This window comes from Bombina bombina, chromosome 12 (assembly GCF_027579735.1).
Source record: "Bombina bombina isolate aBomBom1 chromosome 12, aBomBom1.pri, whole genome shotgun sequence".
NCBI lineage: Eukaryota > Metazoa > Chordata > Amphibia > Anura > Bombinatoridae > Bombina > Bombina bombina.
The window spans coordinates 118,988,641-119,014,183 of record NC_069510.1 but is presented as its reverse complement, the minus strand read 5'-3'; the positions used below and the strand labels follow the sequence as shown (position 1 = coordinate 119,014,183).

General features: G+C 38.9%; 1 protein-coding gene across 1 annotated transcript in view; it reads left to right on the top strand.

Moving 5' to 3' along the window:
* URM1 (ubiquitin related modifier 1) overlaps window positions 1-25,543 on the top strand; it is a 99,027-nt gene that overhangs the window by 4,068 nt on the left and 69,416 nt on the right. The window contains exon 2 of the mRNA XM_053695498.1: window positions 5,730-5,800. Coding sequence (XP_053551473.1) covers window positions 5,730-5,800 — 71 coding nt within the window. The remainder of the gene's footprint in view (window positions 1-5,729; window positions 5,801-25,543) is intronic.

Genomic DNA, 25,543 nt, shown 5'->3' with positions numbered 1-25,543 from the left:
GAAATGTTGTTCTCAAAGTGTTGATTATTCGCTGACACATCTGTTGGCAGATTGGTGAGCCTTGACCCATCCTTGCTCTTGAAGGACTAGGCCTTTTTTGGAGGCTCCTTATTTACTAAGTTTACACGATTGCCTCACCTGTTTCACATCACCTTTTTATTTTAACTTGTCACATCGCTATTAGTTCTAAATTGCCCCTGTCACAACTTTTTTGGAGTGTGTTACAGTCATCAGATTTGAAATGAGTGTATATTTTCAAAAATACATTAAATTCACAAAGTAAAACATCAAATAATGTGTTTTTAATGTGTTTTCAATATAGTACAGGGTGAACTGAATTTTCAAATGATTCTTTTTTTTTGTTTTGTGTGTTTTTATGTGTTGTGTGTATGTATTTATGTGTGGTGTGTGTATGTGTGTGTGTATTTATATGTGTATGTATTTGTGTATGTATGTGTGTGTATGCATTTGTGTGTTTATATGTATGTATGTGTGTGTGTGTTTATATGTATGTATGTATTTATGTTTGTGTGTGTATGTATGTGTGTGTTTGTGTGTATATGTATTTGTGTGTGTGTTTTTATGTATGTGTGTATTTGTGTGTGTCTGTTTATGTATGTGTGTGTGTGTGTGTATGTATTTATGTGTGTGTATGTATTTATGTGTGTGTTTGTGTGTGTATTTGTGTTTGTGTGTGTATGTATATATATATATATGTGTGTGTGTGTGTTTATGTATATGTATGTATGTATGTATGTGTGTTTGTGTATTTGTGTGTGTATGTACTTGTCTGTGTGAGGATAACATTTTAAAAAAATGTTATAAGCCAGAGGAAACAATTTTTAAACAACTTTCCAGTTTACTTCCAGTGTCAAATTCACTAAATTATTTTGATATCCTTTGTTAAAGAGCAGCAATGCATTACTGGGAACTAGCTGCTGATTGGTGGCTGCACATATATGCCTCTTGTCATTAGCTTACATGCTGTGCTTCGCACGTTGCTCCTTTAACAAAGGATAAAAAGAGAATGAAGTATATTAGATAATGGTCAGTTGTATAAAGATGTATGAGATAATTTGTGCAAAATCCACAGAAGAAAAGTTACTAGAACGACTCAAAATAACATCCTCTTTATTTATTTGTTAAAAAATATCAACGTGGGCTAATACAACATACGAAACAATTAAAAAGTAAGAAGAGCAACACACATCCCCAGACTAAGGACGCATTTCGGGTTTCCCCCTACTCACAGATAGTGGGGGAGGGTACTCTAAATCTATTTATAGCATACAACAGTGTTAAACACCTGGAGAAAAATGATTGAAACACAGTTGTATACAAGCTGAAAAAAGGAGATTCAACTATATATAATACCTATTAATAAACATATGTTAACAAAGAAATAAAATGTAGGGTAAAAGCTACGGGTGACAGGAGAATTTAACATAATACAAATAGAAACCAAAGAGACACACCTACTGGGGTTGGATATTTATATGTAAGAGAACGTAAGGTATAATGATCTCATAATTAAAAATGTAAACAAGTATCTATGTATATACCTGTATCGGTATGTATGAATTACTGGACCCAACATTGTGCATGTATACATATGTTTATAAAGTGAACAGACGTAAACTCAAAACTACAAGTGACAGGAACAATTAACATAATACTAATAGAAACCAAAGAACACACCTCCTAGGGTTGGATGTTTATATGTAAGAGAATGTTGGGTATAGTGATTGCATAGATAGAGATGTAAACATGTTTAAATCAATATCAGTTATATGACATACTAGACCCAATATCATACGTAAACATATAAAATAATATCAGTCTTAGTGATTATACTTGTACTCCACTTTATTGCTAGCTAATATGTCAAATATGCTGACTTTCTCGATTAAACTGTAAACGAGTAACTCTAATACTGCAGCAAAGGGGAACAGGTTTGTTCATAAGTGATAACTTAATGAGACCCATAAATAGTAACATATATACAATGGAATTAGTATAGATAATAATGATAATAGGATATGCAGAAAAAAGGGGAAGGTAACTAAAAAGCAGAAGTATTATAAACTATTTAGAAAATAATCTACAATAGTTAACAGTTGACATGTATATATGAGCAAGTAGAATTTTATGTGTAAATAGAATTATAGATGTGATTAATGTGCAAACACGTATAGAGGGAAGGTAAAAAAGTTATGGTAGTCCTGGTCTGCAGCATTGATTCTCCTTAGCAGCTGGTGAGACACCCAGGACTGGCATATGTACATAGCTGCCAATAACTTGTATGGGATTAGTGTTGCAGCAGTATAACTGGTAATCTGACAAGAGGCATATATATGTACGTAGCTGCCAATCACTTGTCTGGGATTAGTGCTGCAGCAGTATAACTGGTAAATCAATGACGAGGCATATGTACGTAGCTGCCAGTCACTTGTCTATGATTAGTACTGCAGCGGTATAGCTGGTAAACCAATGACAAGAGGCATATGTACGTAGCTGACAATCACTTGTCTGGGATTAGTGCTGCAGCAGTATAACTGGTAAACCATTGACAAGAGGCATATGTACGTAGCAGCCAATTCTTTGTCTGGAATTAGTGCTGCAGCAGTATAGCTGGTAAACCAATGACAAGAGGCATATGTACGTAGCAGCCAATCACTTGTCTGAGATAAGTACTGCAGCAGTATAGCTGGTGAACCAATGACAAGAGACATATGTACGTAGCTGCCAATCACTTGTCTGGGATTAGTACTGCAGAGGTATAACTGGTAAACCAATGACGAGGCATATGTACGTACCTGCCAATCACTTGTCTATGATTAGTAATGCAGCAGTATAGCTGGTAAACCAATGACAAGAGGGATATGTACGTAGCTGCCAATCACTTGTCTGGGATTACTCCTGCAGCAGTATAACTGGTAAACCAATGACAAGAGGCATATGTGTGTAGCTGCCAATCACTTGTCTGGGATTAGTACTGCAGCAGTATAACTGGTAAACCAATGACAATAGGTATATGTACGTAGCTGCCAATCACTTGTCTGGGATTACTACTGCAGCAGTATAACTGGTAAACCAATGACAAGAGGGACATGTACGTGGCTGCCAATCACTTGTCTGGGATTAGTACTGCAGCAGTATAACTGGTAAACCAATGACAAGAGGCATATGTACGTAGCTGCCAATCACTTGTCTGGGATTAGTACTGCAGCAGTATAGCTGGTAAACCAATGACAATAGGTATATGTACGTAGCTGCCAATCACTTGTCTGGGATTAGTACTGCAGCAGTATAACTGGTAAACCAATGACAAGAGGCATATGTATGTAGCTGCCAATCACTTGTCTGGGATTAGTACTGCAGCAGTATAACTGGTAAACCAATGACAAGAGGCATATGTACGTAGCAGCCAATCACTTGTCTGGGATTAGTACTGCAGCATTATAGCTGGTAAACCAATGACAACAGGTATATGTACGTAGCTGCCAATCATTTGTCTGGGATTAGTACTGCAGCAGTATAACTGGTAAACCAATGACAAGAGGCATATGTACGTAGCTGCCAATCACATGTCTATGATAAGTACTGCAGCAGTATAACTGGTAAACCAATGTCAAGAGGCATATATATGTAGCAGCCAATCACTTGTCTGGGATTAGTACTGCAGCGGTATAGCTGTTAAACCAATGACAAGAGACATATGTACGTAGCTGCCAATTACTTGTCTGGGATAAGTACTGCAGCAGTATAGATGGTGAACCAATGACAAGAGGCATATGTACGTAGCAGCCAATCACTTGTCTGAGATACGTACTGTAGCAGTATATCTGGTAAACCAATGACAAGAGGCATATGTACATAGCAGCCAATCACTTGTCTGGGATTAGTACTGCAGCAGTATAACTGGTAAACCAATGACAAGAGGCATATGTGCGTAGCTGCCAATCACTTGTCTGGGATTAGTACTGCAGCAGTATAACTGGTAAACCAATGACAAGAGGGATATGTACGTAGCTGCCAATCACTTGTCTGAGATTAGTGCTGCAGCAGTTTTACTGGTAAACCAATGACAAGAGGCATATGTGCGTAGCTGCCAATCACTTGTCTGGGATTAGTGCTTCAGCAGTATAGCTGGTAAACCAATGACTATAGGGATATGTACGTAGCTGCCAATCACTTGTCTGAGATTAGTGCTGCAGCACTTTTACTGGTAAACCAATGACAAGAGGCATATGTGCGTAGCTGCCAATCACTTGTCTGGGATTAGTGCTTCAGCAGTATAGCTGGTAAACCAATGACAAGAGGGATATGTACGTAGCTGCCAATCACTTGTCTGAGATTAGTGCTGCAGCAGTTTTACTGGTAAACCAATGACAAGAGGCATATGTACGTAGCAGCCAATTACTTGTCTGGGATTAGTGATGCAGCAGTATAGCTGGTAAACCAATGACAAGAGGGATATGTACGTAGTAGCCAATCACTTGTCTGGGATTAGTACTGCAGCAGTATAGCTGGTAAACCAATGACAAGAGCCATATGTACGTAGCAGCCTATCACTTGTCTGGGATTATTACTGCAGCAGTATAGCTGGTAAACCAATGACAAGAGCCATATGTACGTAGCAGCCAATCACTTGTCTGAGATTAGTACTGCAGCAGTATAGCTGGTAAACCAATGACAAGAGCCATATGTACGTAGCAGCCAATCACTTGTCTGGGATTAGTACTGCAGCAGTATAGCTGGTAAACCAATGACAAGAGCCATATGTACGTAGCAGCCAATCACTTGTCTGAGATTAGTACTGCAGCAGTATAGCTGGTAAACCAATGACAAGAGCCATATGTACGTAGCAGCCAATCACTTGTCTGAGATTAGTACTGCAGCAGTATAGCTGGTAAACCAATGGCAAGAGCCATATGTACGTAGCAGCCTATCACTTGTCTGGGATTAGTACTGCAGCAGTATAGCTGGTAAACCAATGACAAGAGCCATATGTACGTAGCAGCCAATCACTTGTCTGAGATTAGTACTGCAGCAGTATAGCTGGTAAACCAATGACAAGAGCCATATGTACGTAGCAGCCAATCACTTGTCTGAGATTAGTACTGCAGCAGTATAGCTGGTAAACCAATGGCAAGAGCCATATGTACGTAGCAGCCTATCACTTGTCCGGGAATGCGACTTTTATGTGAAGTAACAACTCGGGGAGAAATTTGGCATTTATTCCTCCACCGCTGGTTCTGTATTGTACTCGAGGGTAGGGCTGGGGAACCTTTTCTGTAGTGTGTGCCAAATTGGCAGTAATTGGTGATAATCTTGTAAATAATTGTGTGTGGGGCAGGAGGCCAGAGGCAGCAGTGCACGCTGCGTGCCATTAACAAGCCCTGTGCACGACTAGATGAGGACAGCTGTATTACTGCCAGTGCAAGAGTTAAGCGACACAATAGGCATGTTGTGACCTTTGTATTAAATCATTTAGGCTTTGACTGTACTGTTACAGTGTGAGGAGCGTTCCCTATAAGCTGCAGGTTCCTTCTTGCTTTACTTTTTACTGGTACCCCAGAGAGCGTGACATAGAAATGCAAATGTCTCCCTCCTGTGCTGGGGGAACCTGCGGGGAATCCTTTGTCTGCTCTCAGCTCTCTGTGTACCTCCCGCCTCCCGGTGCAGAGGATGTCAGGATAACTCATGTATTTATTATTCTGTTTCAGAGGTGGCGCAGAACTGCTGTTTGATGGGATCAAGAGACATCACGTGACGCTGCCTAGCCAATCCAGTCCTTGTGAGTATTTTATCTGGTGACGTTTAGTGAGGCTGATCAGTAAGTCTCCCCTGCAGTTCCGGAGTCTCCTCTCTAGTCGGACCTTGTAATGCCATTTCATTTAACCCCTTAGCAGCCAAAGCATTGTAGCCATCTGTGGCAGGCAGCCCTGGTGTTCCGGCTACTGCAGGTCCCTGTGGGATTTATTGTCATGATATGGAATTAGTGGGGGAGCAGCGCTATAGGTTTTGTAAGCTAATTAGTATGCAGTTCACATGACAAACAGGGCCAGCTGTTCCTTTACCCCCTCCCCTCTTTCTGCCTCTTACCCCCTCCTGCTAACTGACCCACACTGTTTGCTCAGCTCTGAGCCCCCTGTGCGAAATTGCTTTTCAAAAGGAGCAATTTCTGCTTAATTAAACAAAGAGTCAACACATCTGTGGGGGTTTTCTTCATCCCTATTATCCGTATTCTGATCCCCTCATGACACCAGGTTCCCACTGACATACCCTGGCACATAACGTGGCATCTCTCCTTACCCAAGAAGGGCATTTTTATGTCAGGAGATATCTCTATGTGAAACCAGTTAGTATCAATACCTCTCTCTATGTATGATCACTGTATGTGCAGAGCTTTTTACCTTGTACAAGGCACATAGTGATATTAGCAGTTGTACGGTCACTGTATGTGCAGAGCTTTTTACCTTGTACAAGGCACATAGTGATATTAGCAGTTGTACAATCACTGTATGTGCAGAGCTTTTTACCTTGTACAAGACACATAGTGATATTAGCAGTTGTACGGTCACTGTATGTGCAGTGCTTTTTACCTTGTACAAGGCACATAGTGATATTAGCAGTTGTACGGTCACTGTATGTGCAGAGCTTTTTACCTTGTACAAGGCACATAGTGATATTAGCAGTTGTACGGTCACTGTATGTGCAGAGCTTTTTACCTTGTACAAGGCACATAGTGATATTAGCAGTTGTACGGTCACTGTATGTGCAGAGCTTTTTACCTTGTACAAGGCACATAGTGATATTAGCAGTTGTACGGTTACTGTATGTGCAGAGCTTTTTACCTTGTACAAGGCACATAGTGATATTAGCAGTTGTACGGTCACTGTATGTGCAGAGCTTTTTACCTTGTACAAGGCACATAGTGATATTAGCAGTTGTACGGTCACTGTATGTGCAGAGCTTTTTACCTTGTACAGGGCACATAGTGATATTAGCAGTTGTACGGTCACTGTATGTGCAGAGCTTTTTACCTTGTACAGGGCACATAGTGATATTAGCAGTTGTACGGTCACTGTATGTGCAGTGCTTTTTACCTTGTACAAGGCACATAGTGATATTAGCAATTGTACGGTCACTGTATGTACAGAGCTTTTTACCTTGTACAAGACACATAGTGATATTAGCAGTTGTACGGTCACTGTATGTACAGAGCTTTTTACCTTGTACAAGGCACATAGTGATATTAGCAGTTGTACGGTCACTGTATGTACAGAGCTTTTTACCTTGTACAAGGCACATAGTGATATTAGCAGTTGTACGGTCACTGTATGTGCAGTGCTTTTTACCTTGTACAAGGCACATAGTGATATTAGCAGTTGTACGGTCACTGTATGTGCAGTGCTTTTTACCTTGTACAAGGCACATAGTGATATTAGCAGTTGTACGGTCACTGTATGTGCAGAGCTTTTTACCTTGTACAAGACACATAGTGATATTAGCAGTTGTACGGTCACTGTATGTGCAGAGCTTTTTACCTTGTACAAGGCACATAGTGATATTAGCAGTTGTACGGTCACTGTATGTGCAGAGCATTTTACCTTGTACAAGACACATAGTGATATTAGTAGTTGTACGGTCACTGTATGTACAGAGCTTTTTACCTTGTACAAGGCACATAGTGATATTAGTAGTTGTATGGTCACTGTATGTGCAGTGCTTTTTACCTTGTACAAGACACATAGTGATATTAGCAGTTATACGGTCACTGTATGTGCAGAGCTTTTTACCTTGTACAAGACACATAGTGATATTAGCAGTTGTACGGTCACTGTATGTACAGAGCTTTTTACCTTGTACAAGGCACATAGTGATATTAGTAGTTGTATGGTCACTGTATGTGCAGAGCTTTTTACCTTGTACAAGACACATAGTGATATTAGCAGTTGTACGGTCACTGTATGTGCAGTGCTTTTTACCTTGTACAAGACACATAGTGATATTAGCAGTTGTACGGTCACTGTATGTGCAGTGCTTTTTACCTTGTACAAGACACATAGTGATATTAGTAGTTGTACAATCACTGTATGTGCAGAGCTTTTTACCTTGTACAAGGCACATAGTGATATTAGCAGTTGTACGGTCACTGTATGTACAGAGCTTTTTACCTTGTACAAGACACATAGTGATATTAGCAGTTGTACGGTCACTGTATGTGCAGTGCTTTTTACCTTGTACAAGGCACATAGTGATATTAGCAGTTGTACGGTCACTGTATGTGCAGTGCTTTTTACCTTGTACAAGGCACATAGTGATATTAGCAGTTGTACGGTCACTGTATGTGCAGAGCTTTTTACCTTGTACAAGGCACATAGTGATATTAGCAGTTGTACGGTCACTGTATGTGCAGAGCTTTTTACCTTGTACATGGCACATAGTGATATTAGCAGTTGTACGGTCACTGTATGTGCAGAGCTTTTTACCTTGTACAAGGCACATAGTGATATTAGCAGTTGTACGGTCACTGTATGTGCAGAGCTTTTTACCTTGTACATGGCACATAGTGATATTAGCAATTGTACGGTCACTGTATGTGCAGAGCTTTTTACCTTGTACAAGGCACATAGTGATATTAGCAATTGTACGGTCACTGTATGTACAGAGCTTTTTACCTCGTACAAGACACATAGTGATATTAGCAATTGTACGGTCACTGTATGTGCAGTGCTTTTTACCTTGTACAAGACACATAGTGATATTAGTAGTTGTACGGTCACTGTATGTGTAGTGCTTTTTACCTTGTACAAGACACATAGTGATATTAGCAATTGTACGGTCACTGTATGTGCAGAGCTTTTTACCTTGTACAAGACACATAGTGATATTAGTAGTTGTACGGTCACTGTATGTGCAGAGCTTTTTACCTTGTACAAGGCACATAGTGATATTAGCAGTTGTACGGTCACTGTATGTGCAGAGCTTTTTACCTTGTACAAGGCACATAGTGATATTAGCAGTTGTACGATCACTGTATGTGCAGAGCATTTTACCTTGTACAAGACACATAGTGATATTAGTAGTTGTACAATCACTGTATGTGCAGAGGTTTTTACCTTGTACAAGGCACATAGTGATATTAGCAGTTGTACGGTCACTGTATGTGCAGAGCTTTTTACCTTGTACAAGGCACATAGTGATATTAGCAGTTGTACGGTCACTGTATGTGCAGAACTTTTTACCTTGTACAAGGCACATAGTGATATTAGCAGTTGTACGGTCACTGTATGTGCAGAGCTTTTTACCTCGTACAAGGCACATAGTGATATTAGCAATTGTACGGTCACTGTATGTACAGAGCTTTTTACCTCGTACAAGACACATAGTGATATTAGCAGTTGTACGGTCACTGTATGTGCAGTGCTTTTTACCTTGTACAAGACACATAGTGATATTAGCAGTTGTACGGTCACTGTATGTGCAGAGCTTTTTACCTTGTACAAGACACATAGTGATATTAGTAGTTGTACAATCACTGTATGTGCAGAGCTTTTTACCTTGTACAAGGCACATAGTGATATTAGCAGTTGTACGGTCACTGTATGTGCAGAGCTTTTTACCTTGTACAAGGCACATAGTGATATTAGCAGTTGTACGGTCACTGTATGTGCAGAGCTTTTTACCTTGTACAAGACACATAGTGATATTAGCAGTTGTACGGTCACTGTATGTTCAGTGCTTTTTACCTTGTACAAGGCACATAGTGATATTAGTAGTTGTACGGTCACTGTATGTGCAGAGCTTTTTACCTTGTACAAGACACATAGTGATATTAGCAGTTGTACGGTCACTGTATGTGCAGAGCTTTTTACCTTGTACAAGACACATAGTGATATTAGCAGTTGTACGGTCACTGTATGTGCAGAGCTTTTTACCTTGTACAAGACACATAGTGATATTAGCAGTTGTACGGTCACTGTATGTGCAGAGCTTTTTACCTTGTACAAGGCACATAGTGATATTAGCAGTTGTACGGTCACTGTATGTGCAGAGCTTTTTACCTTGTACAAGGCACATAGTGATATTAGTAGTTGTACAATCACTGTATGTGCAGAGCTTTTTACCTTGTACACGGCACATAGTGATATTAGCAATTGTACGGTCACTGTATGTACAGAGCTTTTTACCTTGTACAAGGCACATAGTGATATTAGCAGTTGTACGGTCACTGTATGTACAGAGCTTTTTACCTTGTACAAGACACATAGTGATATTAGCAGTTGTACGGTCACTGTATGTACAGAACTTTTTACCTTGTACAAGACACATAGTGATATTAGTAGTTGTACGGTCACTGTATGTGCAGAGCTTTTTACCTTGTACAAGACACATAGTGATATTAGCAGTTGTACGGTCACTGTATGTACAGAGCTTTTTACCTTGTACAAGGCACATAGTGATATTAGCAGTTGTACGGTCACTGTATGTACAGAGCTTTTTACCTTGTACAAGGCACATAGTGATATTAGCAGTTGTACGGTCACTGTATGTACAGAGCTTTTTACCTTGTACAAGGCACATAGTGATATTAGCAGTTGTACGGTCACTGTATGTACAGAGCTTTTTACCTTGTACAAGGCACATAGTGATATTAGCAGTTGTACGGTCACTGTATGTGCAGTACTTTTTACCTTGTACAAGGCACATAGTGATATTAGCAATTGTACGGTCACTGTATGTACAGAGCTTTTTACCTTGTACAAGACACATAGTGATATTAGCAGTTGTACGGTCACTGTATGTGCAGAGCTTTTTACCTTGTACAAGGCACATAGTGATATTAGCAGTTGTACGGTCACTGTATGTGCAGAGCTTTTTACCTTGTACAAGGCACATAGTGATATTAGCAGTTGTACGGTCACTGTATGTGCAGAGCTTTTTACCTTGTACAAGGCACATAGTGATATTAGCAGTTGTACGGTCACTGTATGTGCAGAGCTTTTTACCTCGTACAAGGCACATAGTGATATTAGCAATTGTACGGTCACTGTATGTACAGAGCTTTTTACCTCGTACAAGACACATAGTGATATTAGCAGTTGTACGGTCACTGTATGTGCAGTGCTTTTTACCTTGTACAAGACACATAGTGATATTAGCAGTTGTACGGTCACTGTATGTGCAGAGCTTTTTACCTTGTACAAGACACATAGTGATATTAGTAGTTGTACAATCACTGTATGTGCAGAGCTTTTTACCTTGTACAAGGCACATAGTGATATTAGCAGTTGTACGGTCACTGTATGTGCAGAGCTTTTTACCTTGTACAAGGCACATAGTGATATTAGCAGTTGTACGGTCACTGTATGTGCAGAGCTTTTTACCTTGTACAAGACACATAGTGATATTAGCAGTTGTACGGTCACTGTATGTTCAGTGCTTTTTACCTTGTACAAGGCACATAGTGATATTAGTAGTTGTACGGTCACTGTATGTGCAGAGCTTTTTACCTTGTACAAGACACATAGTGATATTAGCAGTTGTACGGTCACTGTATGTGCAGAGCTTTTTACCTTGTACAAGGCACATAGTGATATTAGCAGTTGTACGGTCACTGTATGTGCAGTGCTTTTTACCTTGTACAAGGCACATAGTGATATTAGCAATTGTACGGTCACTGTATGTACAGAGCTTTTTACCTTGTACAAGACACATAGTGATATTAGCAGTTGTACGGTCACTGTATGTACAGAGCTTTTTACCTTGTACAAGGCACATAGTGATATTAGCAGTTGTACGGTCACTGTATGTACAGAGCTTTTTACCTTGTACAAGGCACATAGTGATATTAGCAGTTGTACGGTCACTGTATGTGCAGTGCTTTTTACCTTGTACAAGGCACATAGTGATATTAGCAATTGTACGGTCACTGTATGTACAGAGCTTTTTACCTTGTACAAGACACATAGTGATATTAGCAGTTGTACGGTCACTGTATGTGCAGAGCTTTTTACCTTGTACAAGGCACATAGTGATATTAGCAGTTGTACGGTCACTGTATGTGCAGAGCTTTTTACCTTGTACAAGGCACATAGTGATATTAGCAGTTGTACGGTCACTGTATGTGCAGAGCTTTTTACCTTGTACAAGGCACATAGTGATATTAGCAGTTGTACGGTCACTGTATGTGCAGAGCTTTTTACCTTGTACAAGGCACATAGTGATATTAGCAGTTGTACGGTCACTGTATGTGCAGAGCTTTTTACCTCGTACAAGGCACATAGTGATATTAGCAATTGTACGGTCACTGTATGTACAGAGCTTTTTACCTCGTACAAGACACATAGTGATATTAGCAGTTGTACGGTCACTGTATGTGCAGTGCTTTTTACCTTGTACAAGACACATAGTGATATTAGCAGTTGTACGGTCACTGTATGTGCAGAGCTTTTTACCTTGTACAAGACACATAGTGATATTAGTAGTTGTACAATCACTGTATGTGCAGAGCTTTTTACCTTGTACAAGGCACATAGTGATATTAGCAGTTGTACGGTCACTGTATGTGCAGAGCTTTTTACCTTGTACAAGGCACATAGTGATATTAGCAGTTGTACGGTCACTGTATGTGCAGAGCTTTTTACCTTGTACAAGACACATAGTGATATTAGCAGTTGTACGGTCACTGTATGTTCAGTGCTTTTTACCTTGTACAAGGCACATAGTGATATTAGTAGTTGTACGGTCACTGTATGTGCAGAGCTTTTTACCTTGTACAAGACACATAGTGATATTAGCAGTTGTACGGTCACTGTATGTGCAGAGCTTTTTACCTTGTACAAGACACATAGTGATATTAGCAGTTGTACGGTCACTGTATGTGCAGAGCTTTTTACCTTGTACAAGACACATAGTGATATTAGCAGTTGTACGGTCACTGTATGTGCAGAGCTTTTTACCTTGTACAAGGCACATAGTGATATTAGCAGTTGTACGGTCACTGTATGTGCAGAGCTTTTTACCTTGTACAAGGCACATAGTGATATTAGTAGTTGTACAATCACTGTATGTGCAGAGCTTTTTACCTTGTACACGGCACATAGTGATATTAGCAATTGTACGGTCACTGTATGTACAGAGCTTTTTACCTTGTACAAGGCACATAGTGATATTAGCAGTTGTACGGTCACTGTATGTACAGAGCTTTTTACCTTGTACAAGACACATAGTGATATTAGCAGTTGTACGGTCACTGTATGTACAGAACTTTTTACCTTGTACAAGACACATAGTGATATTAGTAGTTGTACGGTCACTGTATGTGCAGAGCTTTTTACCTTGTACAAGACACATAGTGATATTAGCAGTTGTACGGTCACTGTATGTACAGAGCTTTTTACCTTGTACAAGGCACATAGTGATATTAGCAGTTGTACGGTCACTGTATGTACAGAGCTTTTTACCTTGTACAAGGCACATAGTGATATTAGCAGTTGTACGGTCACTGTATGTGCAGTGCTTTTTACCTTGTACAAGGCACATAGTGATATTAGCAATTGTACGGTCACTGTATGTACAGAGCTTTTTACCTTGTACAAGACACATAGTGATATTAGCAGTTGTACGGTCACTGTATGTGCAGAGCTTTTTACCTTGTACAAGGCACATAGTGATATTAGCAGTTGTACGGTCACTGTATGTGCAGAGCTTTTTACCTTGTACAAGGCACATAGTGATATTAGCAGTTGTACGGTCACTGTATGTGCAGTGCTTTTTACCTTGTACAAGGCACATAGTGATATTAGCAGTTGTACGGTCACTGTATGTGCAGAGCTTTTTACCTTGTACAAGGCACATAGTGATATTAGCAGTTGTACGGTCACTGTATGTGCAGAGCTTTTTACCTTGTACAAGGCACATAGTGATATTAGCAGTTGTACGGTCACTGTATGTGCAGAGCTTTTTACCTTGTACAAGACACATAGTGATATTAGCAATTGTACGGTCACTGTATGTACAGAGCTTTTTACCTTGTACAAGGCACACAGTGATATTAGCAGTTGTACGGTCACTGTATGTGCAGTGTTTTTTACCTTGTACAGGGCACATAGTGATATTAGCAGTTGTACGGTCATTGTATGTGCAGAGCTTTTTACCTTGTACAAGACACATAGTGATATTAGCAGTTGTACGGTCACTGTATGTGCAGAGCTTTTTACCTTGTACAAGGCACATAGTGATATTAGCAGTTGTACGGTCACTGTATGTGCAGAGCTTTTTACCTTGTACAAGGCACATAATGATATTAGCAGTTGTACGGTCACTGTATGTTCAGTGCTTTTTACCTTGTACAAGGCACATAGTGATATTAGTAGTTGTACGGTCACTGTATGTACAGAGCATTTTACCTTGTACAAGGCACATAGTGATATTAGCAGTTGTACGGTCACTGTATGTGCAGAGCTTTTTACCTTGTACAAGACACATAGTGATATTAGTAGTTGTACGGTCACTGTATGTGCAGAGCTTTTTACCTCGTACAAGGCACATAGTGATATTAGCAGTTGTACGGTCACTGTATGTGCAGAGCTTTTTACCTCGTACAAGGCACATAGTGATATTAGCAGTTGTACGGTCACTGTATGTGCAGTGCTTTTTACCTTGTACAAGGCACATAGTGATATTAGCAGTTGTACGGTCACTGTATGTGCAGAGCTTTTTACCTTGTACAAGGCACATAGTGATATTAGCAATTGTACGGTCACTGTATGTACAGAGCTTTTTACCTTGTACAAGACACATAGTGATATTAGCAATTGTACGGTCACTGTATGTACAGAGCTTTTTACCTTGTACAAGGCACATAGTGATATTAGCAATTGTACGGTCACTGTATGTGCAGTGCTTTTTACCTTGTACAAGACACATAGTGATATTAGCAGTTGTACGGTCACTGTATGTGCAGAGCTTTTTACCTTGTACAAGGCACATAGTGATATTAGCAATTGTACGGTCACTGTATGTACAGAGCTTTTTACCTTGTACAAGACACATAGTGATATTAGCAATTGTACGGTCACTGTATGTACAGAGCTTTTTACCTCGTACAAGGCACATAGTGATATTAGCAATTGTACGGTCACTGTATGTGCAGTGCTTTTTACCTTGTACAAGACACATAGTGATATTAGCAGTTGTACGGTCACTGTATGTGCAGAGCTTTTTACCTTGTACAAGGCACATAGTGATATTAGCAGTTGTACGGTCACTGTATGTGCAGAGCTTTTTACCTCGTACAAGGCACATAGTGATATTAGCAGTTGTACGGTCACTGTATGTGCAGAGCTTTTTACCTTGTACAAGGCACATAGTGATATTAGCAGTTGTACGGTCACTGTATGTGCAGTGCTTTTTACCTTGTACAAGGCACATAGTGATATTAGCAGTTGTACGGTCACTGTATGTGCAGAGCTTTTTACCTTGTACAAGACACATAGTGATATTAGCAGTTGTACGGTCACTGTATGTGCAGAGCTTTTTACCTTGTACAAGACACATAGTGATATTAGTAGTTGTACAGTCATTGTATGTGTAGAGCTTTTTTACCTTGTAGAATTTACAGATTTTGTTTTATTTTTTATAACCACTGTTGCCCCGCAACTAGTGTATACTGATAGGGATACCGGAGATATCACATCTGTCTGTGCAATAACACAGGTGCCTGGCTGCAGTCATTGTCACATAGCTAAATTATATATAGACAGGGCAGGTTATAGAATTCAGTACACTGTTCTAATATCACTTTCCTCTTTCACATAAACCTCAGCCAATCAATATGCGTGCTTTATTATTTCACAAACATGAGTCCATCCACGTATGTGCTGATATTTGTGAAACATTAAAAAAATATGCATTTTATGATATATATTATTTATAAAGCACCAGCATTTTACACAGTGCTATACAGAGTTACATCATTATATTGTCTGCTTATATGGAGCACAATAAATAGTACAGTACTTGCACTTTTATACAAAGTTACTACAGGTAAAGAAGTGCTGACATTATTTAGTAATTCCTCTTCATCTCTCTATAAAAAATACAGTATGGAATAACAGGTATAATGCTGCTGGGGATAATCTTATAAAGATCTATAAAAAGGATTAAAAAGGAGATAGATATCATTTCACATTGTGAGATGATGTCAAGGAGACACTTCCTTGTTAGTATTGGTAGCTAGCTTATTATTGGTTGGTGAGGAATAAGGTACTGGGTACTTATTAGTATTGGTAGCTGAGGAATAACATATTGGGTACTTATTAGTATTGGTAGCTGAGGAATAACATATTGGGTACTTATTAGTATTGGTAGCTGAGGAATAAGGTATTGGGTACTTATTAGTATTGGTATCTGAGTAATAAAGTATTGGGTACTTTTTGGTATTAGTAGCTGAAGAATAAGGTATTGGGTACTTATTAGTACTGGTAGCTGAGGAATAAGGTATTCAGTACTTATTAGTATTAGTAGCTGAGGAATAAGATATTGGGTACTTATTAGTATTAGTAGCTGAGGAATAAGGTATTGGGTACTTATTAGCATTGGTAGCTGAGGAATAAGGTATTGGGTACTTATTAGTACTGGTAGCTGAGGAATAAGGTATTGGGTACTTATTAGTATTAGTAGCTAAGGAATAAGCTATTGGGTACCTATTAGAAGTTGAGGAATAAGGTATTGGGTACTTATTAGTACTGGTAGCTGAGGAATAAGGTATTGGGTACTTATTAGTATTAGTAGCTAAGGAATAAGGTATTGGGTACCTATTAGTAGTTGAGGAATTAGGTATTGGGTACTTATTAGCATTGGTAGCTGAGGAATAAGGTATTGGGTACTTATTAGTACTGGTAGCTGAGGAATAAGGTATTGGGTACCTATTAGTAGTTGAGGAATAAGGTATTGGGTACTTATTAGTATTAGTAGCTAAGGAATAAGGTATTGGGTACCTATTAGGTACCCAATACCTTATTCCTCAGCTACTAATAGGTACCCAATACCTTATTCCTTAGCTACTAATAGGTACCCAATACCTTATTCCTCGGCTACTAATAGGTACCCAATACCTTATTCCTCAGCTACTAATAGGTACCCAATACCTTATTCCTCAGCTACTATTAGTATTGGTATAAGGTATTGGGTACTTATTAGTATTGGTATCTGAGGATTAAGGTATTGGGTACTTATTAGTATTAGTAGCTGAGGAATAAGATATTGGGTACTTATTAGCATTGGTAGCTGAGGAATAAGGTATTGGGTACTTATTAGTACTGGTAGCTGAGGAATAAGGTATTGGGTACTTATTAGTATTAGTAGCTAAGGAATAAGGTATTGGGTACCTATTAGTAGCTGAGGAATAAGGTATTGGGTACTTATTAGTATTGGTAGCTGAGGAATAAGGTATTGGGTACTTATTAGTATTAGTAGCTGAGGAATAAGGTATTGGGTACTTATTAGTATTGGTAGCTGAGGAATAAGGTATTGGGTACTTATTAGTATTGGTAGCTGAGGAATAAGGTATTGGGTACTTATTAGTATTGGTAGCTGAGGAATAAGGTATTGGGTACTTATTAGTATTAGTAGCTGAGGAATAAGGTATTGGGTACTTATTAGTATTGGTAGCTGAGGAATAAGGTATTGGGTACTTATTAGTATTGGTAGGTGAGGAATAAGGTATTGGGTACCTATTAGTAGCTGAGGAATAAGGTATTGGGTACTTATTAGTAGCTGAGGAATAAGGCATTGGGTACTTATTAGTATTGGTAGCTGAGGAATAAGGCATTGGGTACTTATTAGTATTGGTAGCTGAGGAATAAGGCATTGGATACTTATTAGTATTGGTAGCTGAGGAATAATGTATTAGGTACCTATTAGTATTAGTAGCTGAGGAATAAGGTATTGGGTACTTATTAGTATTGGTAGCCGAGGAATAAGGTATTGGGTACCTATTAGTCAGCTAGATTACGAGTTTGGCGTTATGAGGGAAAAAGCATCGTTATGCTTCATAACGCTGCTTTTTCCCTAACGCTGCTATTACAAGTCTTGTCAGAATAGGTGTACTGCACACCTTTTTGACCATCACGTAACGTCAGTACCGCACTTTTTAAAAAGTTATTTTTCAATGGGACTTCCATAGCGCCGGTATTACGAGTTTGCCTGGGAGGCCAAAAAGTGAGCGGTAAACCTTATACTGACAAGATCCATACTGCCATCTGAAGTCAGTAGTTATGAGTTTTACATTACAAAGTTGCAGCATAAAACTCATAACTAAAGTGTCACAAAGTACACTAAACACCCATAAACTACCTATTAACCCCTAAACCGAGGCCCTCCCGCATCGCAAACACTAAAATAAAATTATTAACCCCTAATCTGCCGCTACGGACATCGCCGCCACTTAAAAAATGTATTAAACCCTATTCCGCCACTCCCTGACATCGTCACCACTATAATAAACCTAACTGCAAATACTATTTAAAGATTATTAACCCCTAATCTGCCATCTGCCCACATCGCCGCTATAATAAACCTATTAACCACTAAACCGCAAGCCCCCAACAACGAAATATACGAAAATAAATTATTAACCCCTAAACCTCTGGCCTCCCACATCACTACATAAATATATTAACCCCTAAACCTAACCCTAACTTAACCCTAAGCCTAAGTCTAACCCTAACACCCCCTAACTTAAATATAATTAAAATAAATCTGAATAAAACGTACAATTATTATGTAAATAATTCCTATTTAAAACTAAATGCTTACCTATAAAATAAAACTTAAGCTAGCTACAATATTACTTATAGTTATATTGTAGCTATCTTAGGTTTTATTTTTATTTCACAGGTAAGTTTGTATTTATTTTGACTAGGTACACTAGTTAGTAAATAGTTATTAACTATTTACTAACTACCTAGCTAAAATAAATACAAAGTTATCTGTAAAATAAAACCTAACCTGCCTTACACTAAAACCTAACATTACAATAAAATGAAAAAAATTAAATTAATGAAATACAATTATCTAAAATCTAAATTACAACCCCCCCCACTAAATTACACAAAACAAAAAACAAAATTATCAAAAATAAAAACAAATTACTCCTAATCTAATAGACCTAACAAAATAAAAAAGGCCCCCCAAAATAAAAAAAACCCTAGCCTACACTAAACTGCCAATGGCCCTTAAAAGGGCCTTTTGCGGGGCATTGCCCCCAAAGAAATCGGCTCTTTCTTTCATGTAATTAGCAAGAGTCCATGAGCTAGTGACGTATGGGATATACAATCCTACCAGGAGGGGCAAAGTTTCCCAAACCTTAAAATGCCTATAAATACACCCCTCACCACACCCACAATTCAGTTTTACAAACTTTGCCTCCTATGGAGGTGGTGAAGTAAGTTTGTGCTAAGATTTCTATGTTGATATGCGCTTCTCAGCGTTTTGAAGCCCGATTCCTCTCAGAGTACAGTGAATGTCAGAGGGATGTGAAGGGAGTATCACCTATTGAATGCAATGGTTTTCCTCATGGGAGATCTATTTCATAGGTTCTCTGTTATCGGTCGTAGAGATTCATCTCCTACCTCCCTTTTCAGATTGACGATATACTCTCATATTCCATTACCTCTACTGATAACTGTTTCAGTACTGGTTTGGCTATCTGCTATATGTGGATGGGTGTCTTTTGATAAGTATGTTTTCATTACTTAAGACACTCTCAGCTATGGTTTGGCACTTTATGTATTTATATAAAGTTCTAAATATATGTATTGTACTTATATTTGCCATGATTCAGGTTTTTAGTATATTTCCTTTTGCAGACTGTCAGTTTTATATCTGGGAAATACATTTTTTAGGAAAACATTTATTTCTTACCTGGGGTATAGTCTTTTTTTCAGTTGACTGTCATTTAAAATTCACGGGCAGAATTAAGCTTGCAAGGGTGCAAAATGCCAAAGTATATTGCGTCATTTTTGGCGCAAGATTTTTTGGCGCAAAGTTATATTCGATGACGCAAATTCGTCACTTCCGGCGTCTTAGTTGACGCCGAGTCCTTTCACAAGGTTGCGTCTTCAATGACGCGAGTGTGTCATTTCCGGATGTTGTAAGCGGCAACATTTTTTTTTTCTGTTTGTGCTGTGCGTCATACTTGGCGCCAAATATTTTCATTATTTAAAAACCCATTCCTATATGCCTCTTGCATTTTTTCCCATTCCTGAAACTGACATATAAGGAAATTGATAATTTTGCTTTATATGTTGTTTTTTTCTCTTACATTTGCAAGATGTCTCAATCTGATCCTGTCTCAGAAATCACTGTTGGAACCCTGCTGCCTTATAACAGTTCTACCAAAGCTAAGTGCATTTGTTGTAAACTTGTGGAGGTTATATCTCCAGCTGTGGTTTGTAATAGTTGTCATGATAAACTTTTACATGCAGATAATGTGTCCATCAGTAATAGTAAATTGCCTGTTGCTGTTCCTTCAACATCTAATGTACAAGATATACCTGTGAATTTAAAAAGAATTTATTGCTGACTCTATTCAGAAGGCTTTGTCTGCCATCCCGCCTTCTAATAAACGTAAAGGTCTTTTAAAACTTCTCATAAAGTTGATGAAATCTCAAATGACTGACAACATACTGAATTATCCTCCTCTGATGAGGATCTATCTGATTCAGAAGATCCTTCCTCAGATATTGACACTGACAAATCTACTTATTTATTTAAAATGTAGTATATTCGTTCTTTGTTAAAAGAAGTGTTGATTACATTGCATATATTGAGGAAACTAGTCCTCTTGATATTAAAACTAGTAAACGTTTAAATTCTGTTTATAAACCTCCTGTGGTTACTCCAGAGTTTTTTCCAGTTCCTGATGCTATTTCTGATATGATTTCTAAGGAATGGAATAGGCCTGGTACTTCTTTTATTCCTTCAAGTTTAAAAAAAATGTATCCTTTGCTAGCAGTTACATTGGAGTTTTGGGAAAAGATCCCCAAAGTTGACGGGGCTATCTCTACTCTTGCTAAACGTACTACTATTCCTATGGAAGATAGTACTTCTTTTAAGGATCCTTTATATAGGAAACTTGAATCTTATCTAAGGAAAGCCTATTTATATTCAGGCCATCTTCTCAGGCCTGCAATTTCTTTGGCTGATGTTGCAGCTGCATCAACTTTTTGGTTGGAAAATTTAGCGCAACAGGAAATGGATTCTGATTTGTCTAGCATTGTTTGCTTGCTTCAACATGATAATCATTTTATTTGTGATGCCATTTTTGATATCATCAAAATTGATGTTAAATCTATGTCTTTAGCTATTTTAGCTAGAAGAGCGTTGTGGCTTAAATCTTGGAATGCTGACATGACCTCTAAGTCCAGATTGCTATCTCTTTCTTTCCAAGGTAATAAGTTATTTGGTTCTCAGTTGGATTTGATTATTTCAACTGTCACTGTGGGGAAGGGAGTTTTTTTGTCTCAGGATAAAAGACCTAAGGGTAAATCTAAAGCTTCTAACCGTTTTCGTTCCTTTCGACAAAATAAGGAACAGAAACCTAATCTTTCCCCCAAGGAATCTGTTTCCAATTGGAAACCTTCTTCAAATTGGAATAAATCCAAGTCATTTAAGAAACCAAAGCCAGCTCCCAAGTCCGCATGAAGGTGCGGCCCTCATTCCAGCTCAGCTGGTAGGGGGCAGATTAAGATTTTTCAAGGATATTTGGACAAATTCTGTCCAAAATCAATGGATTCTGAGTATTGTCTCTCAGGGGTACCGAATAGGATTCAGAGTAAGACCTCCTGTGAGAAGATATTTTCTCTCACGCATCCCAGCAAATCCAGTAAAGGTTCAGGCTTTCCTGAAGTGTGTTTCAGACCTGGAGTTATCAGGGGTAATCATGCCAGTTCCGTTTCAGGAACATGGTCTGGGGTTTTATTCAAATCTATTCATTGTTCCAAAGAAAGAAAATTCATTCAGACCAGTTCTGGATCTGAAAATTTTGAATAGTTATGTAAGAGTGCCAACTTTCAAAATTGTGACTTTAAGCACTATTCTGCCTTTTGTTCAGCAAGGGCATTATATGTCCACAATAGACTTACAGGATGCATATCTTCATATTCCGATTCATCCAGATCATTATCAGTTTCTGAGATTCTCTTTTCTAGACAAGCATTACCAATTTGTCGCTCTTCCTTTTGGCCTAGCGACAGTTCCAAGAATCTTTTCAAAGGTTCTCGGTGCCCTACTCTCTGTAATCAGAGAGCGGGGTATTGCAGTGTTTCCTTATTTGGATTATATCTTGGTACTAGCTCAGTCTTTACGTTCTGCAGAATCTCACATGAATCAACTAGTGTTGTTTCTTCGAAAACATGGTTGGAGGATCAATTTACCAAAAAGTTATTTGATTCCTCAGACAAGGGTCACCTTTTTAGGTTTCCAAATAGATTCAGTGTCCATGACTTTGTCTCTAACAGACAAGAGACATTTAAAATTGGTTTCAGCCTGTCGGAACCTTCAGTCTCAGTCATGCCCTTCAGTAGCTATGTGCATGGAAGTTTTAGGTCTCATGACTGCAGCATCGGACGCGATCCCCTTTGCTCGGTTTCACATGAGACCTCTTCAGCTTTGTATGCTGAACCAATGGTGCAGGAATTATACAAGGATATCACAATTGATATCCTTAAATCCCAATGTTCGACTATCTCTGACTTGGTGGTTAGATAACCATTGTATAGTTCAAGGGGCCTCTTTTGTTCATCCAACCTGGACTGTAATCACAACAGATGCAAGTCTTTCAGGTTGGGGAGCTGTTTGGGGATCTCTGACAGCACAAGGGGTTTGGAAATCTCAAGAGGCGAGATTACCAATCAATATTTTGGAACTCCGTGCGATTTTCAGGGCTCTTCAGATTTGGCCTCTGTTGAAGAGAGAACCATTCATTTGTTTTCAGACAGACAATATCACAACTGTGGCATATGTCAATCATCAGGGTGGGACTCACAGTCCCCAAGCTATGAATAAAGTATCTCGGATACTTGCTTGGGCGGAATCCAGCTCCTGTCTAATTCCTACAGTTCATATCCCAGGTATAGACAATTGGGAGGCGGATTATCTCAGCCGTCAGACTTTACATCCGGGGGAGTGGTCCCTCCATCCAGATGTGTTTTCTCAGGTTGTTCAGATGTGGGGTCTCCCAGAAATAGATCTGATGGCTTCACATCTAAACAAGAAACTTCCCAGGTATCTGTCCAAGTCCAGGGATCCTTGTGCGGAAGCAGTGGATGCGTTGACACTTTCTTGGTGTTATCAACCTGCTTATATTTTCCCGCCTCTAGTTTTTCTTCCAAGAGTGATCTCCAAAATCATCATGGAGCAATTGTTTGTGTTGCTGGTGGCTCCAGCATGCCTCACAGGTTTTGGTATGCGGATCTTGTTCGGATGTCCAGTTGCCAACCTTGGCCACTTCCATTAAGGCCGGACCTTCTGTCTCAAGGTCCGTTTTTCCATCAGGATCTCAAATCATTTTATTTGAAGGTATGGAAAATGAACGCCTAGTGCTTAGTCATAGAGGTTTCTCTGACGCTGTGATTAATACTTATATTTCATGGTGTTCTTCTCATAAATTCTCTTGGCATTCTTTCAGAATTCCTATAATTTCACAGTTTCTTCAGGATGGTTTGGATAAGGGTTTGTCTGCAAGTTCCTTGAAGGGACAAATCTCTGCTCTTTCTGTTTTATTTCACAGAAAGATTGCTAAGCTTCTTGATATTCACTGTTTTGTACAGGCTTTGATTCGTTTCAAGCCTGTCATTAAATCAATCTTTCCTCCTTGGAGTCTTAATTTGGTTTTGAAGGCTTTACAGGCTCCTCCTTTTGAGCCTATGCATTCTTTGGACATTCAACTACTTTCTTGGAAAGTGTTGTTCCTCTTGGCCATCTCTTCTGCTAGAAGAGTTTATGAATTATCTGCTCTTTTTTGTGAATCTCCTTTTCTGTTTTTTCATCAGGATAAGGTGGTTTTGCGGACTTCATTTAAATTCTTACCTAAGGTTGTGAATTCTAACAACATTAATAGAGAAATTGTTGTCCCTTCCTTGTGTCCTAATCCTAAGAATTCTTTTGAGAGATCCTTACATTCTTTGGATGTGGTAAGAGCTTTGAAATATTATGTTGAAGCTACTAAAGATTTAAGGAAGACTTCTTGTCTATTTGTTATCTATTCTGGTTCTAGGAAAGGTCAGAAGGCTTCTGCCATTTCCTTGGCTTTGTGGTTAAAGCTTTTGATTCATCAAGCTTAATTGGAGTCGGGTCAAGCCCCGCCTTAGAGAATTACAGCTCATTCTACTAGATCAGTCTCTGATTGCAACAGCCAATAGGATTTTTTCCCCTTTAAATCCTATTAGCTGATAGAATTCTATCAGCCAATTAGAATGTTAGGACGCCATCTTGGATGACGTCACTTAAAGGGAACTTCATTTTCCAGCGACAATCGGAAGAAAAGGATGCTCCGTGCCCGATGTCTTGAAGATGGACCCGCTCTGCGTCGGATGGATGAAGATAGTAGATGCCATCTGGATGAAGACTTCTGCCCACTTCGATGATAGGGTGGTTTTTATGTTAGGGTGTTAGGTTTAAACATAATTTTTTCTTTCCCCATAGACATCAATGGGGCTGCGTTACGGAGCTTTTCATTCCACGATTGCAGGTGTTAGGCTTTTTTTTTGCCGGCTCTCCCCATTGATGTCTATGGGGAAATCGTGCACGAGCACGTCAAAACACTGCTTGTATTTGGGTGAGGTATGGAGCTCAACGTCACCATGTCGCCTGCACAAGCTGGGTTTTTTCAAATCTGTAATAGCAGCGCTATAGGGAGGTGAAATACCGCCGCTTTTGTAGCTGTCGTTAATTTCCCTATAGCGTTCAAATCTCATAATCTAGCTGAGTATTAGTACCTGAGGATTAAAGTATTGGGTACTTATTAGTATTAGTAGCTGAGGAATAAGGTATTGGGTACTAATTATTATTAAATCAATATATTTCAGGGGAGGAAAGGATTTAAGGGCTTGGTGACCCTAATGTTGAATTAGACATTACTTAAGTAGAATATATCATTTTAAAAGATCAACACTTTATTGAACACGTATGCTTAAATAACAACACAATACACTAAACTAATAGTGGAGTATTTGTAGATGTGTTGGTATGTCACATCAACTACATATATTTCCAATTTCTTATCTCCACCACAAAGTTAAAAACAAACACACAATTAAAAGGGGCTGTTATTATTATTAGTAGCTGAGGAATAAGGTATTGGGAACTTATTAGTATTAGTAGCTGATGAATAAGATATTGGGTACTTATTAGTATTAGTAGCTGAGGAATAAGGTATTGGGAACTTATTAGTATTAGTAGCTGATGAATAAGATATTGGGTACTTATTAGTATTAGTAGCTGAGGAATAAGGTATTGGGAACTTATT